Source organism: Cryptomeria japonica, chromosome 7 (genome assembly GCF_030272615.1).
Source record: "Cryptomeria japonica chromosome 7, Sugi_1.0, whole genome shotgun sequence".
NCBI classification, from domain to species: domain Eukaryota; kingdom Viridiplantae; phylum Streptophyta; class Pinopsida; order Cupressales; family Cupressaceae; genus Cryptomeria; species Cryptomeria japonica.
In genome coordinates this window covers 409,577,301-409,592,693 of record NC_081411.1, presented here as the reverse complement: position 1 = coordinate 409,592,693, position 15,393 = coordinate 409,577,301, and the positions used below count along the sequence as shown (strand labels likewise).

The 15,393-nt window shown below is 39.0% G+C and overlaps 1 protein-coding gene across 1 annotated transcript; it reads right to left on the bottom strand.

The window, feature by feature from the left end:
• Positions 1-502: 502 nt before the first annotated feature.
• On the bottom strand, positions 503-997 carry LOC131041518 (uncharacterized). The gene has a single exon (XM_057974651.2). It carries the CDS (start codon positions 995-997, stop codon positions 503-505), a length of 495 nt encoding a protein of 164 aa, XP_057830634.2.
• Between the last annotated feature and the right edge of the window lie 14,396 nt (positions 998-15,393).

The window sequence follows — 15,393 nt, the reverse complement described above, 5'->3', positions numbered from 1 at the left end:
TCCCCCCCCCCCATGATAACTTTCTCCATAGTGCACTTGAGATGCAGCGTAGAGCTATAAAATGATATGCAGAGGAAAAAAATAGAGCTAGAGATAAGAAATCGACTGAGAATTAGCCAAAGTATTGTGTGAGGTACAATAATTATCTTTTGTGGTCTTTCCCAAGGCATGCGTCCACCAACTCCGGAAAGCATGCGAAGGGACACCTTTTAATTTCTCTACCAACTTGCAAATATCTTCATTATGGAGAGATCTTAAGTTCTACTTATGCTAATAAGTGATATCCTTGTTGTGATTACTTAAAGTAATGATTAAAAGTTGGCGCTTCAATCCTTCGGCGACGTAGAAATTGGTGGCCAGCCAGGTTGACACCGGATGGAGAAAGTGGGGACCACTAGAGGCTAGCTTGGCATAGCCTATCCAATCTGAATTTAAATTTTCCTCCAGCAGTTTGGCATCGCAGCCGGACCAAAACGACTCTTGTAAGAAAGGATATAGCACATCATTTATCGGTAGAGGCAATTTGTTCTCTCCCAATAAGGTCCTTCTTCTTGTCATTAAGAGAATCTAGGTGTCTCCAGCACCTCGTACCTTTTATCTCCAGGCTCATGGTAGCTAGAGAGTCTGCCACCGCGTTTCCCTCTCTGTAGATGTGCTGAATTTGAAATTCCTCAAGCCAGAATATCATGGACCAAATGTCCTTGATGACATTGTTGATCATCCAGCTAGCCCTTGAAACTCCTTTAGCTGCCTCAATAATTAGCTTAGAGTCCCCTTCAATGATCAGTCTTTTAGCATTGATATCGAGAGCTAGCTTAAGTCCCCAGAAGAGAGTAAGGGCTTCAGCCATGTTGCTCGAGATAGAGTCAAAATTTGCCGCATAGGCTAGAACCAAGTTTCCCATGTTGTCCCTAATAATTCCACCTCCTTCCATAATTCCACTACGAGTAGCATCGTCAAAATTAAGTTTAAGCCATGGGGGGGCGATGTTGACCATTTGGTATTAAGCCTCTCCATTTTTTTTGAATTATCATATCAAAGGAAGTTGTCTAGCAGATTTCATGTTCTAATCCAATTACAATCCAAAACCATAAGGGTAGATTGTGGTGTTTTCCATTTGTAGACCAAGGCATTCTCTTTGAGGAGCTTCTTAGCTATCTCAGCCATCATGTCAATAGAGTATTGGTTTCACAAAAGATTCAATTATTCCTTTCCTTCTAGATATGCGAATAGATGTGGGAAGGTATGAGTCTCCAAAAATGTCTGATCGACGGGTGAGCAAAGGGGCACTTCCTATTGTTGATAAATTGCTTCAAGTCTTCTAAGAAGGTCAAAGCCAAATTAAATTTTTGTAAAACTTTGCGCTAGACCATAGAAGTGAAGGGGCAATGGATAAAGAGGTGATTTATGCTTTCCTCTGCACAATTACACATGACACACTTATTGGCTACTAGAAATCCCCTCCTTTTAAGGTTATCAACTGTAAGGATCTTCCCATGAAGGGTCGTCCACTAGAAGAAGTTAACTTTAGGGATGAGCTGAGAGTTCCAAACTTCTCTCCATATGTAGCAATCATTCATGGGGGCGAACAAGAGATTGTAGACTGACTTAACACTAAAAGTCCTTGAGGGGTTCACAGCCCAAACAAGCTTATCAGTATGAGTGAAACAGGGGATCCTAATCCTCTCAAGAAGAGATTGTAACTCTCCATCCAAATGGACCCATTGGGGATTGTTTCCTAGACCATTAGCAAGCCTTAACCAGCAGTGGGAGGGAGAGATGTAGTTTATCACAAGAGGGCCCAATGAGTCTTTGAGAGTTTCCATTAGACAACTAAAATGAGAGGAGGCTAGGGCTCTTTTGCCAATCCAGTTGTCCTTCCAGAATCTGATCTTCTCACCATTGCCCACCTGCCATTTTAGGCCCTGTTTGAGAAGCTTCATGTTCTTTACAATGTTGTTCCATATCTTAGACCTAGGAGCGAACTCATTGGAAGATAGGAGGGAGGAGAAGGGGGTGTGATTGAAATACTTGGCCCTCGTGATCTTGCTCCAATCAGTTTTGTCCTTCATAAGATTCCATCCAATTTTAGTCAACAGGGCCTTATTCAGATCATAAATTTTTCTAATCCCTAGGCCTCCCATGAACTTAGGTTTGCACACCACCTCCCAATTGACTAAGTTGATTCTGGCATTTTCCTCCATCCTCGTCCACATAAAACTTCTTTGGATTTTCTCTAGTTTCTCAATCATAGCAATGAAAATATTGAATAGAGAAAGAAAGTAGACTTGGACACATTGAAGAGAGGTTAACAAAAGCTGGAGTTTATCTGCACTACTCAGATTTTTTTCGGTCCAGCCAACAAGTTTCTTCTGCATTCTTTCTAAGATTAATTCCCAAAAGTGGGAGGTGACCTCCTTAATAGTGAGGGGAAGACCCAAGTAGGAATTAGGGAGATCAACAACACAACATCCAAAGATTTGCATAGGTTTACCTTGGAGGTTTCTATTCGTGTTGAAAAAGTAAATCTTTCTCTTGCAATAGTTGATAAGTTGACCTTAGGCAAGGGTGTACTCCTCCAATAGATGTTTCCATTCTTTACTTCTATCATAGACGATTGGCTGAAAAGGAAGGTGCTATCAACAAATTGTTGCAAAACCACCAAGGGGAGGGTAGAAGTACTTTTCACCCCTGAGATTCTTTTGGTCCTAATTAAATTGGAGAAATTCCTACTCAAGACTTGTGCCACCATAATAAACAAATAAGGTGAGAGAGGGTCCCCCTACCTTAGACCCTTCCTAGTCTTAAAGAAACCCCAAGGGGTGTCATTGACAATCACCGAATAGTGAACACTTTCCACCGCCACCTTGATAATATTGGTGAATCTTTCTTGGAAACCCATCTTGGAAAGAGAAACATACAAGAACTTTCAATTAACTTTATCATAATCCTTAGAGATGTCAAGTTTGAGAGCCATACCTAGGTTGCAACTTCTCTCCATGGAGTGGATGACCTCATGGGTAGTAATAACTACATCAAGAATCTACCTACCTAGAACAAAACCTCTCTGAGAGGAGTTGATGAACCTATCAAGAAGGGGTTTAATTTTGTTGACTAAAACTTCAGAGAAAATTTTATAGACCGAGTTACACAGGCTGATGGGACGGTAGTCAGTCATAAGCTTTGGGTCAGGAACTTTGGGCACCAAAACAATGAAAGTGTTATTCAATTTCTTCAAGAGGTTTCCAGTGCGTATGAAGTCCCTGGTATCTTCAGTTAGATCATACTTCACTATTTCCCAGAATACTTGAAAGAAAGCAGGAGGGAAGTCATCAGGTCTAGGGGCCTTAAAGGCAGCCATTACAAAAACCAGTTATTTAACTTCTTCTTTGGACACTCAACTCATCAACAACTCATTATCAGCATCATTCAGGACTTGAGGGATGAGATTGAGCATCTTATCATTGACCTCAGTAGGTTGATTGGCCCTATCATTCCTGTAGGTATTAGCAAAGTAAAGGGAATCCCATTGACCAATTTCATTATTCCCCACCAATTCCTCATTTCTATTATTGAGAATGGATCAGATGGTGTTCCTCCTTTTCTGCTTTGAAGCCGATTTGTGAAAGAAAGAAGTGTTCCTATCCCCCTTAGTTAGCCATTGGATCTTGGATCTTTGCTTCCAGTATATTTCTTGAAGGTTCATGATTTCTTTCCATTTGTGTCTGCAAACCTCCTCCTCTTTGTGTATGTTCATAGAGGAGGTCCCCTCCACAATGGTTCACTAGAGGCAGTCCAAATTTGTTTCAACTTCCTTCTTTCTCTTGAAGATATCCCCAAAGGAAGAAATGCTCCAGGCTCTAACCTCCTTTTTGATAATTTCCAACTTTTTAGCATTTCTGAACATAGCCGAACCTTGTACAGGGGAGTTCCACCAATTTTGTATGCATTGTTTGAAGTCTGGGTGGGAGTGCCACATGACCTCATACCTAAAGGGTGAGGGGCCAGGGTCCGCTTGTCAACCCAAGAAAGGATGATCAGGGAGTGGTCAGAGATGGTGTGTGAGAGAGACAAGAGCGAGGAATTGTTGCCAATGTTCCACTTAGCAGAGATCAAAAACCTATCTAGCATAACCTGTATCAAATTGGTGTCTTTTCTGTTGTTAGACCAAGTGAAAGGATTCCATTAAAGGTCAAGATCAAGATACTCATTATTTCTAATGAAGTCAACAAAGTCAAGCATACTCTCACTATAATCAGTTAGACCTCCTAACTTGTTAGAGGGAAAAAGGGTGGTGTTAAAGTCCCTAACTAATATAAATAAGGCCTCCCTATTATTATTCAAGAAGGTAGTGATTTCCTCCTAGATCAGAGCCCGACTGTGTCTAGTATTAGGAGCATAAATGTTGAATAAGAACCATCAGAACTTATTCATATTGAACCTAGTGGTAAGAAAGTTATGAGAAGAGCCAATTGTGAACCCATCTAGCTTGCTCTTATTCCAAAGAGTTGCAACTCCCCCCGAAGCACCTTCTGCCTCTCCATAATGAAAGGCAATACCCAACCATAAACTATCAACAAGCGTAGCAAAATTTTGGTAAGTCATTTTCACCTCCTAGATTAGAATATTATCAACTCTATTTGTAAGTATGCTTTGCTTAAGAGCATACTGCTTTCGGGGGTTGTTTAAACTCCTTAAGTTCCATGAAAGCAACTTCATTTCTTGCCCTTCTGAGTTGTCTCCGGAGTTAATTTCCTTCCACTGGACATTACCTTAGTTCTGAGGGTCGTCTTAGAGGGTCTTCTTGGATTGGAGTCGTTTCCCACATCCGCCTTCTTATTTCCTATAGTTTTTCTTTTTGGTTCCTTCCATTCTCCTTTCTCCTTATCCACCGACGATGAAGGGGCAGAGCGACTACCATGAGAGAGAGTAGTGATATCCCCAGTAGATCTGGAAACAGATGAAGAGGAGGTCGGGTCCAGAACAATCCCTGTGGTAGGCAAGACCCCAAAACTAGTGCACCAGATACTCCTCCCACCACATCCCACAGAGTTGGGAATCAACTGCATGAGCACTAGCGGAGTGGATTCATTGTGCCCTTTCTTCTCACTGATACTCACTTCCGCTTTAAGACCTTCTTGTTCTATCTTTGCTTGGGGGATCCCTCCATCTTCTAGCTTTGGGCCCAACTCCCAAGCATCTCCTCAAGGGGGAGGTGCCTTCTTGGGGTTAGGGGTAACCATCATATTAAGAATACCTTCTAAGAAGGGGTAGCCCTCCTCAATGGTATCTGTATGCAGTAAAAGCGGTTCTATGAAACTTAAATTGTGAAAATTATTCAAAGACTTGCCCACACACCCATGGGACTCTTGGTACAAGTTATGGAGCTATGAGGAATAGCTCAACTTCCCAAGGAGTGTTACATGGTTCTCTATCTCACAAGGTCCCTCAAGCCAATGCCTTTGCTCTCAGATCACTGAGAAAAGTGACTTAGGGATGACAAATGCAAGAATGAGGGATGTTTTAGATCAAATTTAGTATGAATGCATCCTATTTATGCATGATTCTAACAAATGAACTAAACTAGATGATAAGATAACAAGATTAGTAAAAATACTTTCCTAACATGATATGCTAGTGATATGACTTAAACTAAGATGATAGAAATGCTTCTAAAATGATTATTAAATTTATTTCTATTGCAAAGAGAGGCTAGATGCTTGCTAAAATTGAGTATAAGTATGATGCTTAAGACTTGAATGATAAAAATGTTGGGATGAGAGCTCTATTTATAGGAGAAATAGGAAATGGATGGTCGGGATTGCATGATCTTATCAAGGGTCAAGATTGAAAGCTATCAATCCATGTTTGCAATTCTCACCAATGAAATCGTGACAATTGTCAACATAAGATTGGCTGAGAGGAGATGTAAGAAGCATTAAATGCTTGAGAAGACCTCATGGTTACCTTAGGAGGTAAGGGTTGAGGTTAGGTTAAGGTTATCCATTGGATAAAGCTTTTACCCAAAGGGTAAACTCTTGTGCAAGGGTTAAAGGAATAACCATGGTCAAAGCAATGAATGCTTGATGAGACCCCTGGGTTAGATGAGGGTTGAGTTAAGTAAAAAGTCTCTAACCATGACACCAAGGGTTAGTTAACCATTAATGGTTTGAGAGACTTTGGGGACAAACTTGTAAGAGTCCTTCCAAATTTGGGGGTATTCAACAAGTTAGATTGTTGAAGGCATAAAGGCTTTAATGCCTTTGGAAGACTTTACTCCAAATTTGAGAAGTGACCTCCTCAAATTTAGGGAAAGGGAATGATTGAAGGGTTTAGGTTAATTGATCAGGATTAGAGGGATTCTAGAAGAATTTAGGAAGAGGGTTAGGAGGCAAGTGGGAGATGTAGGAAAATGCAAGTGGGTGAGGGATAATAGGATTAAAATAAATTGCTTTATTTCAATTTGGTTGTAAGTGGGGGATTAAATAAATTAGATTTATTTATTTGGGGTGAACTATTTAATTAAATGTAAATTTGATTAAAAGTAGAGAGAAGGGATTTAATTAAATAAAATGATTTATTCAATTAAATGATATAAAAGGCTTAAGTGAATTTAAATAAATATATTGAATAATTTATTTAATTAAATAGAGGAAGGTGGATGATTTAATTAAATTAGATTTAACTAAATAGAGGAATGAGAATAAAATGAACATTAAATATTCATTTAGGAATATGGTCATTTTTATACGTCTACATTTTGCCCCTCTGTGAAGTGACGTGTGTGCACATGTTGATTCAAAGAAAATTGATGTGTTGTCAAAATTTTGATTAGTGTTGAAATGTTAATGTCGAGATGTTCATGTCATGCCCCAGATTTGATAAATGATGTTGATAATGCCCCCTCAAGAGATGAATCAAAAATTTGAAAATTTGATTTGATTTTGATAAATTTCATCACATTTGAAAATTTTATTTATGTTAAATGAGTTAATTTGATTCATCTCTCAATAATGATGTTTGTTAGGGTTATAGAAGTGAGACCATGAGCAATTTACATGTTCCACCACGTAACCCTAATTTTCGTTTACCCTATAAAAAGGTAAAAAGTGGTTTTATTTGTATCATTTGTGCTTGTTGACTTTGGAGAAAGTGACATTTGGAGAGAAAGACAAAATGTCGGTTCCCTATGCTTCGCATTGATTCGAGCGTGTTTGGTAGTATCGGAGGCCTGCCACATATGGACCACCGATAAGTCATCGATTTTTGCCCCTTTTTGCTTTTCATTTTGTTGTTTTTGGTCATGTTTTTCATTTTTTAACACGAAATTTAACGATTTAGCGCATAGGGTCTGCACCCTAGCGCATACGATAAAAAGGGTAGCACGTCGAGGTTTTAAAGCTAGGGTAGTGTCCGAGTTGGGCTGGGTACATACGAGTAGCTTAGGATAGCACATCTAGGGATTTTAGCGCAGTGGGATAACAGGTTAGCGCGAGGGGGGGATAGGGTAGCGTATAGGTAAGACATAGTGCATACGGTCAACAGGGGTTCGCATGGGTAGAAAAGGATAGCGCATAGGTGTAACCTAGCATGTAGGGTTAGGGTTGCAGCACAGAGGTAGGATAGGATAGCGCATAGGTGTAGTTTAGCACGTAGGGTGATTTAGGTGGCGCAAGGCTAGAACAGGGCAGCACATAGATGTAGTTTAGCGCATAGGGTGAATGCGATAGCACATAGTAGATTTTGGATAGTGCATAGCTAATAGCGTAGCGTGTGGATAAAAGTTGGTAGTGCGTAGGCGGAAAATGTTGGAGAAAATAGGATTTTGTGAGGGATTTTGGGTGGAATGAAGATAGGTAGGTGTTTGCCAGTTTTTCTGGGATGGGTGTGATAGTCAATCTGCATGCCTACTATGTGTTGTTTTGATAAATTGTCTGATATGAGTTCCGATATGGTGTTTTGATATGGATTTTTGATAGATAACTTGATTTGGTTTTCAGTGTTTCAAGTTGATGTTGATGTGATATTGATATGGATTTGATATGATGTGGATTTTGATATGGATTTTTTATATGAACTTGATTTGATTTTCAGTGTTTCAAGTTGATGTTGATCTGATGTTGATATGGATGTGAGACTTGAGTTGTTCTTAAAGTTGATATGGATGTGAAACTTGAGGTTTTTTTAAAGTTGATATGGATGTGAAACTTGAGTTATTTTTCAAGTTGATATGGATCTGATAGATAACTTGATTTGATTTGTGTTGTTTCAAGTTGATATGAAATTGATGTTGATATGGATTTTTGATATGATGGTGTAACTGATATTGGACATGTTTTGCTTGTGACAGGAGTGGCTTGCGGTTTTGTAGGACCGCAAGAGCGATTTCCAAGACCATGGTCTTTGATTCCACGACTAACACAGGCAGACAGGGACATCATTGAGAGATGTGGACTATCCTCTTTGTTAGAGATGCCCCGATATATCATTAACTAGGGTTTATTGATAGCTTTGGCAGAGAGGTGGCATAGTGACACCAACACCTTTCATTTGGCAACAGGTGAGATTATAGTGACACCTGAGATTGCTACCGGATTTTACGAATTCCTGTGGTAGGTGCACTATTGCCATATGAGCAGACTGAGGAGGGCGGTACAAAGCCTCTTCACCGGATTTTGTAGGATGATATGATTTGTGGATATGAGATCCCTTGGTAGGAGTTTATTGATTTGGATTATGCTCCTCTACCATCAGTGCTGGCAGGTTTCATAGGTGGCTTCTTATGTCCCGACCATAGGTCGAAGGGACTGGTAGTGGGATGGGGGTTGGTCTTGGAGGAAATGGTGACATAGGGTCGTCGATTTGCATGGGGGTCTGCCATGTTGGCCCACTTATACAAGGACTTGCATTAGGTGGTGTACTTGGGATATGGCAGTCTATCAGTTGGGGTTACGTTGCTATAGGTGTGGGTGTGGGAGCACATTTCTGCAGCGAGGCCACTTGTAGATAGGGATAGGCCAGTTGGACGGGCCTATGCATATGGATATATAGGGATAGTTGTCCAACGTAAGCTGGGCAAACTAGAGCACTAGAGGAGGGTGCTTGATGATATTGACATGGTCATCTGGAGACCGTATATGGATTGTGAGGTATGGGAGGAGGATGGGATGGAGATGCCCTATGTATACATGTCCCAATTTTTGATAGGACGGATGACCTTTGTTATTGAGAGATTCCCTGCACAACCGAGTTTAGGGGCAGTATGGATGACAATAGGGGATTCCATAGGGAGCATGCTTATATGCTCGATGGAGGCAGGATGTGCCAGAGTGGGGACCCACCATTAATAGTGTTGCAGCAGTTGAGGAGTACATGCACCTAGCCAGCATTATGCCTATGGGGTGGTGGATGCATGCATGACAGAGGAGTTCTCCATGCTTTTTGTGGCACATGCAGTGGCTAGGATATCAGATCCAATGGAGATGATTCCCACTTTCGATGATGATGAGGATAAGAAGCCAGAGAGGCTAGGGAAACGGAGAGAGGAGGGAGAGGAGTTTGAGGAGGGAGGTGGGGATGGTGGGGGTGATGATGGTGGAGATGGTGGACGAGGTGGTTGAGGGTAGCGTGGGGATAGAGGGAGAGGAGATCAGGGAGGAGAGGAGATAGAGGTAGAGTTGGTGGAGATAGAGGGATACGGGTTGAGTGAGTAGTGTGGCGAGTCATGGAGGATAGAGGCAGAGAAGGTTTGGCAATTGGAGCTAGTGGTGGGGAGCAAGCAGGGGAGGTGATCATAGTGGTGGGAGGGACAGACGATTTTAGACGGCTAGCCCAGAGGAGGAGGTCAGATGTTTTACCCCCACCAGCACCTAGGACAGGGAGAGGGATAGGGGGTACCACTACACAGGTACCCCTCCAGATTCGGATTTCCACTCACCAAGAGGATGCTTGGATTAGATCCTTACAGTTGACAGTGCAGCATCTGTAGAAATAGTTATTGTCGCATCAACATTAGATTACGCAGTTGAATGCTGAGTGTGATACAGTTTTGGAGTGCCTGGGTCGAGCAGAGGCGGGAGCAGATAGTCTGGAGAGAGAGGAAGTTGGTGGCTTGATGAGAGACACATTAAGGGAGATGCAGTACACAACCAAGGAGGCTGAGTATTACCAACGACATTATGAGGATCTGGTTCCCAGGGAGTGCAGAGTTCCTAGTTTCACTGTGATGAGATTGAATCGATCTAGGCAGACTAGTTCAAGGACCGAGACCAGAGGCATGACCGGGATGACTCGTCAGGATCCACCTAGAGATCCAGGTGTTGGGACATCTGCTGCGAGACCGTCACCCTCAGGAGATAGTCATACTTGAGAGACCTTGTCTCTATTATATTTTGATCATTTTGTTGTATTTGGGACAAACATGACATTATTTGTACACTTGATTTTTTGAGATATCTATACGACACCGTTTTCTTTTATCCACATGTGACGTTTTATGGATGATGCTTTCTATATGATTTTGATGATTCTATGATGATGATGCAATGCTTAGATAGATTTATGTGATTTGATATTTGATGGATATGATGTGATGATGCATGATGGATGTTGTATGAGATGTATGATAATGATATGTTGTGAGATGTATCTTTGAAAATGAGAAGTATGATAATGATATGCTGTGAGATGTATCTTGAAAATGATCTATGCATGATAATGATATGCAAAATGATATGCAACTGATTGATAAATGATATGCATCTAATTATAAATGATATTCATCTAATTTGTAAACTGATATGCATTTAATTGTAAAATGATATGCATCTAATTATAAAATGATATGCACAACTAATTGATCATCCTCATTCTTTTGTTTGTCATTCCTATATAGTCACATGTTGTTTCTTTTTTTGTGTTTATCATCATTGAGCTGTGATTTGTTGGGATATATTTGAAAATTTATAGAAGCATAATGGTATAATTGAACCATAATGACCTGAGAAAAATTTACATGAATTTTTATTTTGCAAGATGGCATAAGCGTCAAGGTATAATTGAACCAAGATGACCTCAGTGCGACTTGCGTAGAAATAGACAAGATTAAACCATTTGCATGCGCAAAGTGGAACCATGTCTTTAGTGATTTGCTTTGAATCAGGTCTCGAGACATGTATTTACATAGTACAAGTGATCGCCTTAGAGATAGAAAACTAAAAAGATATTGGAGTCCGCATTAGTTTTTCTAGCTCGATGCATCGTTGAGAAAATGTAGAGGATCTAATTATAAAAAAAAAAAATTCAAGTGCAAAAATAGTCAAAACTTCATGCAAGAGGCAATCATTTTATACTTCAAAAAATCATCCATCATGTGTTGTGAATCTATTTAAGTGATCAATGTTTTGCCTCGTGATTGTTTCTTCATTTGTTGGACACGATGTTCTGAGTATGTTGCAAGTTTTGACTTAGGATGGACTATTGATCATTGTTGTTGTAGACACCTAAAATTAATATTTAATTAATTTAAGTCTATCAACATAATTAACTAACTTAATTGTGTTATCCTTATTTCTCCAAGAATCAATTAAGTCTAATTTAATTAATCTTGTCACTATAGTCCAATAATTAATTTATCAAATAAATTAATTTCCCCTATTCTTCTAAAGTCCCCTCCAATAATTATTTCCTCTAAAACCCACTCAGTTAATTAATTTTAATAATTAACCTAGTCATGTGATTCCTACAAATCACTTTTCCTAATCCCACTTAGCCTAATTAATTCTTCTAGAATATCTCATAATCATGCTTATCATTATTCTCCAATTTTTAATTCTCACTCATGTCACATCAACATTGAGCCTCTCAAAGAAATTCAAATTTCTTTGAATCCCTCAATGCATCCTAATTTTAGAATTTTTAATTCCTCAAGTTTGAAATTCAAATTTATCCCCCCTTTTTCCAAAGGAATTTTATATTCCTGTTTATTTTCCCAAGGCACCTTTGATCCATGCCTTCTATCCAAAATCAATCTCAACCCTTCATAATCAAATCAATCTTGGCCATGCATTGGCCTTCTCCAATCTATAAATTGAAGCCTATTCTCCTCAAAAAAGGATCCACTTCTCATGCATCCTCATGCTACTCAATTTTCCTCTCATCCTCTTCTTTCTCTAGTCTTCTAATCCAAATCCTCCTATCCATCACTCAAATCCAATCCAATAATCCTTAATCCATCTTGTTGAGCACAAAGGAGAGCATTTCACATCACAAGCAATCAAAGGAGCACATCAAGTGGAGCATCATCAAGGGGCACCTTCACTTCATCAAGCTCAATCTGAGGGAGAGGTAAAGATAGCAAGGTATAAGCATTATTTTCATATTTTTATGTGGTTTTATGCATGCTTCATGTTCTTATGCTTTTAGTGTTTGATTTGTATGCTAACCACCACTAATCCACCTTGTTAGCTTTTCCCCTCTTCATTTTGGCACGCCCGGTGGGACCCACGTCCCGAATTTAACAATTTTTTGAGGTTTTGTGAAGTTTTTTCACAGGAATCACGCTTTAGTGCGAGCGTTTCTTGATTAACTTGACCACCTGTTAATCAACGCAACCGCCATGGGTTCAACGCGACCATAGGAAAAATTCAATTTTTTTTGGGCACCTCACTATGTTTCAGCGCGACCGCCTCGGCTTCAACACGTCCACCGAGAAAATTCTCCTTATTCATTCTATCTTATGTCTTTTTATATCTTCTCTTCTGTTTCTGTTTCAGCATGACCTCTCTACGATTAGCGCAAGCGTTTCTATGAAAAAATTGAATTTTGGATTTTTAAGTGCTAACATTAATTGTATCAGCGCGAGTGCTCGCGAATCAGCGCGAGCGCCTGGTAATTAGTACGAGTGCATTTTTTATGTTTTTATTATCTGTCTATTTAATTTAATAATCTATCTGTTAGCGCGAGTGCCCGCGCATTAGCGCGACTGTCTGCAAATCAGCGTGTCGCCATGAATTAAAAAAACAATTGGGATAGACATGACATTATTTGTACACTTGATTTTTTGAGATATATATACGACACTATTTTCTCTAATCCACATGTGATGTTTTATGGATGATTTTTCTATATGATTTTGATGATTCTATGATGATGATGCAATGCTTAGATAGATTTATGTGATTTGATATTTGATGGATATGATGTGATGATGCATGATGGATGTTATATGAGATGTATGATAATGATATGTTGTGAGATGTATCTTTGAAAATGAGATGTATGATAATGATATGCTATGAGATGTATCTTGGAAATGATTTATGTATGATAATGATATGCAAAATGATATGCAACTGATTGATAAAAGATATGCATCTAATTTGTAAACTGATATGCATCTAATTATAAAATGATATGCAACTAATTGATCGTCCTCAGTCTTTTGTTTGTCATTCCTATATAGTCACATGTTGTTGCTTTTTTTGTGTTTATCATCATTGAGCTGTGATTTGTTGGGATATGATTGAAAATTTATAGAAGCATAATGGTATAATTGAACCATAATGACCTAAGAAAAATTTACATGATTTTTTATTTTCCAAGATGGCATAAGCATCAAGGTATAATTGAACCAAGACGTGACCTTAGCGCGACTTGCATAGAAACAAACAAGATTAAACCATTTGTATGCGCAAAGTGGAACCATGTCTTCAGTGATATGCTTTGAATCGGGTCTTGAGACAAGTATTTACACAGTACAAGTGATCGTCTCACAAACAGAAAACTAAAACGATATTGGAGTCTGCAATAGTTTTTCTAGCTCGATGCATCATTGAGCAAATGTAGAGGATCTAATAAATAAATAAAAAGTTCAAGTGTAGAAATATTCAAAACTTCATGCAAGATGCAATCATTTTATACTTCAGAAAATCATCCATCATGTGTTGTGGATCTGTTTAAGTGATCAATATTTTGCTCTCATGATTGTTTCTTCGTTTGTTGGACACAATGTTCTTAATCTGCTGCAAGTTTTGACTTAGGATGGAGTGTTGATCATTGTTGTTGTAGACACCTAAAATTAATATTTAATTAATTTAAGCCTATCAACATAATTCCTCTCAGAATCAATTAAATCTAATTTAATTAATCCTATCACTATAGTCTAATAATTAATTTATCAAATAAATTAATTTCCCCTATTCTTCTAAAGTCCCCTCTAATAATTATTTCCTCTAAAACCCACTCAGTTAATTAATTCTAATTAATTAACCTAGTCATGTGATTCCTACAAATCACTTTTCCTAATCCCACTTAGCCTAATTAATTCTTCTAGAATCTCTCATAATCATGTTTATCATTATTCTGCAATTTTTAATTCCCACTCATGTCACATCAACATTGAGCCTCTCAAAGAAATTCAAATTTCTTTGAATCCCTCAATGCATGCTTATTTTGGAATTTTTAATTCATCAAGTTTGAAATTCAAATTTCTCCCCCCTTTTTCCAAAGGAATTTTATATTCTTGTTTATTTTTCCAAGGCACCCTTGATCCATGCCTTCTATCCAAAATCAATCTCAACCCTTTATAATCAAATCAATCTTGGCCCTCCATTGGCCTTCTCCAATCTATAAATTGGAGTCTATTCTCCTCAAAAAAGGATCCACTTCTCATGCATCCTCATGCTACGCAATTCTCCTCTCATCCTCTTCTTTCTCTAATCTTCTAATCCAAATCCTCCTATCCATCACTCAAATCCAATCCAATAATCCTTAATCCATCTTTTTGAGCACAAAGGAGAGCATTCCACATCACAAGAAATCAAAGGAGCACGTCAAGTGGAGCATCATCAAGGGGTGCCTTCATTTCATCAAGCTCAATCCGAGGGAGAGGTAAAGATAGCAAGGTATAAGCATTATTTTCATATTTTTATGTGGTTTTATGCATGCTTCATATTCTTATGCTTTTAGTGTTTGATTTGTATGCTAACCACCACTAATCCACCTTGTTGGCTTTTCCCCTCTTCATTTTGGCACGCCCGGTGGGACCCACATCCCGAGTTTAACAATTTTTAGGTTTTTGTGAAGTTTTTTTCATAGGAATCATGCTTTAGCGCGAGTGCACGTGCATCGACGTGAGTGTTTCTGGATCAGCGTGACCGCAGGAAAAATTCAAAAAAAAATTGGCACCTCACTGTGTTTCAGCACGACCGCCTTAGCTTAAGCGTGTTTGCCCAGAAAACTCTCCTTATTCATTCTATCTTCTTTCTTCTTCTATATTCTCCTCTATTTCTGTTTCAGCGCGATCGCTCTTGGATTAGTGCGAGTGTTTTTGTGAAAAATTTGAATTTTGAATTTTTAGGCGCTAACATTAGTTTTATTAGTGCGAGCGCTCGT

Excerpts from the sequence above, each read along its gene's own strand:
- LOC131041518 (XM_057974651.2), bottom strand. The coding sequence starts at position 997 with ATGGTCAACATCGCCCCCCCATGGCTTAAACTTAATTTTGACGATGCT.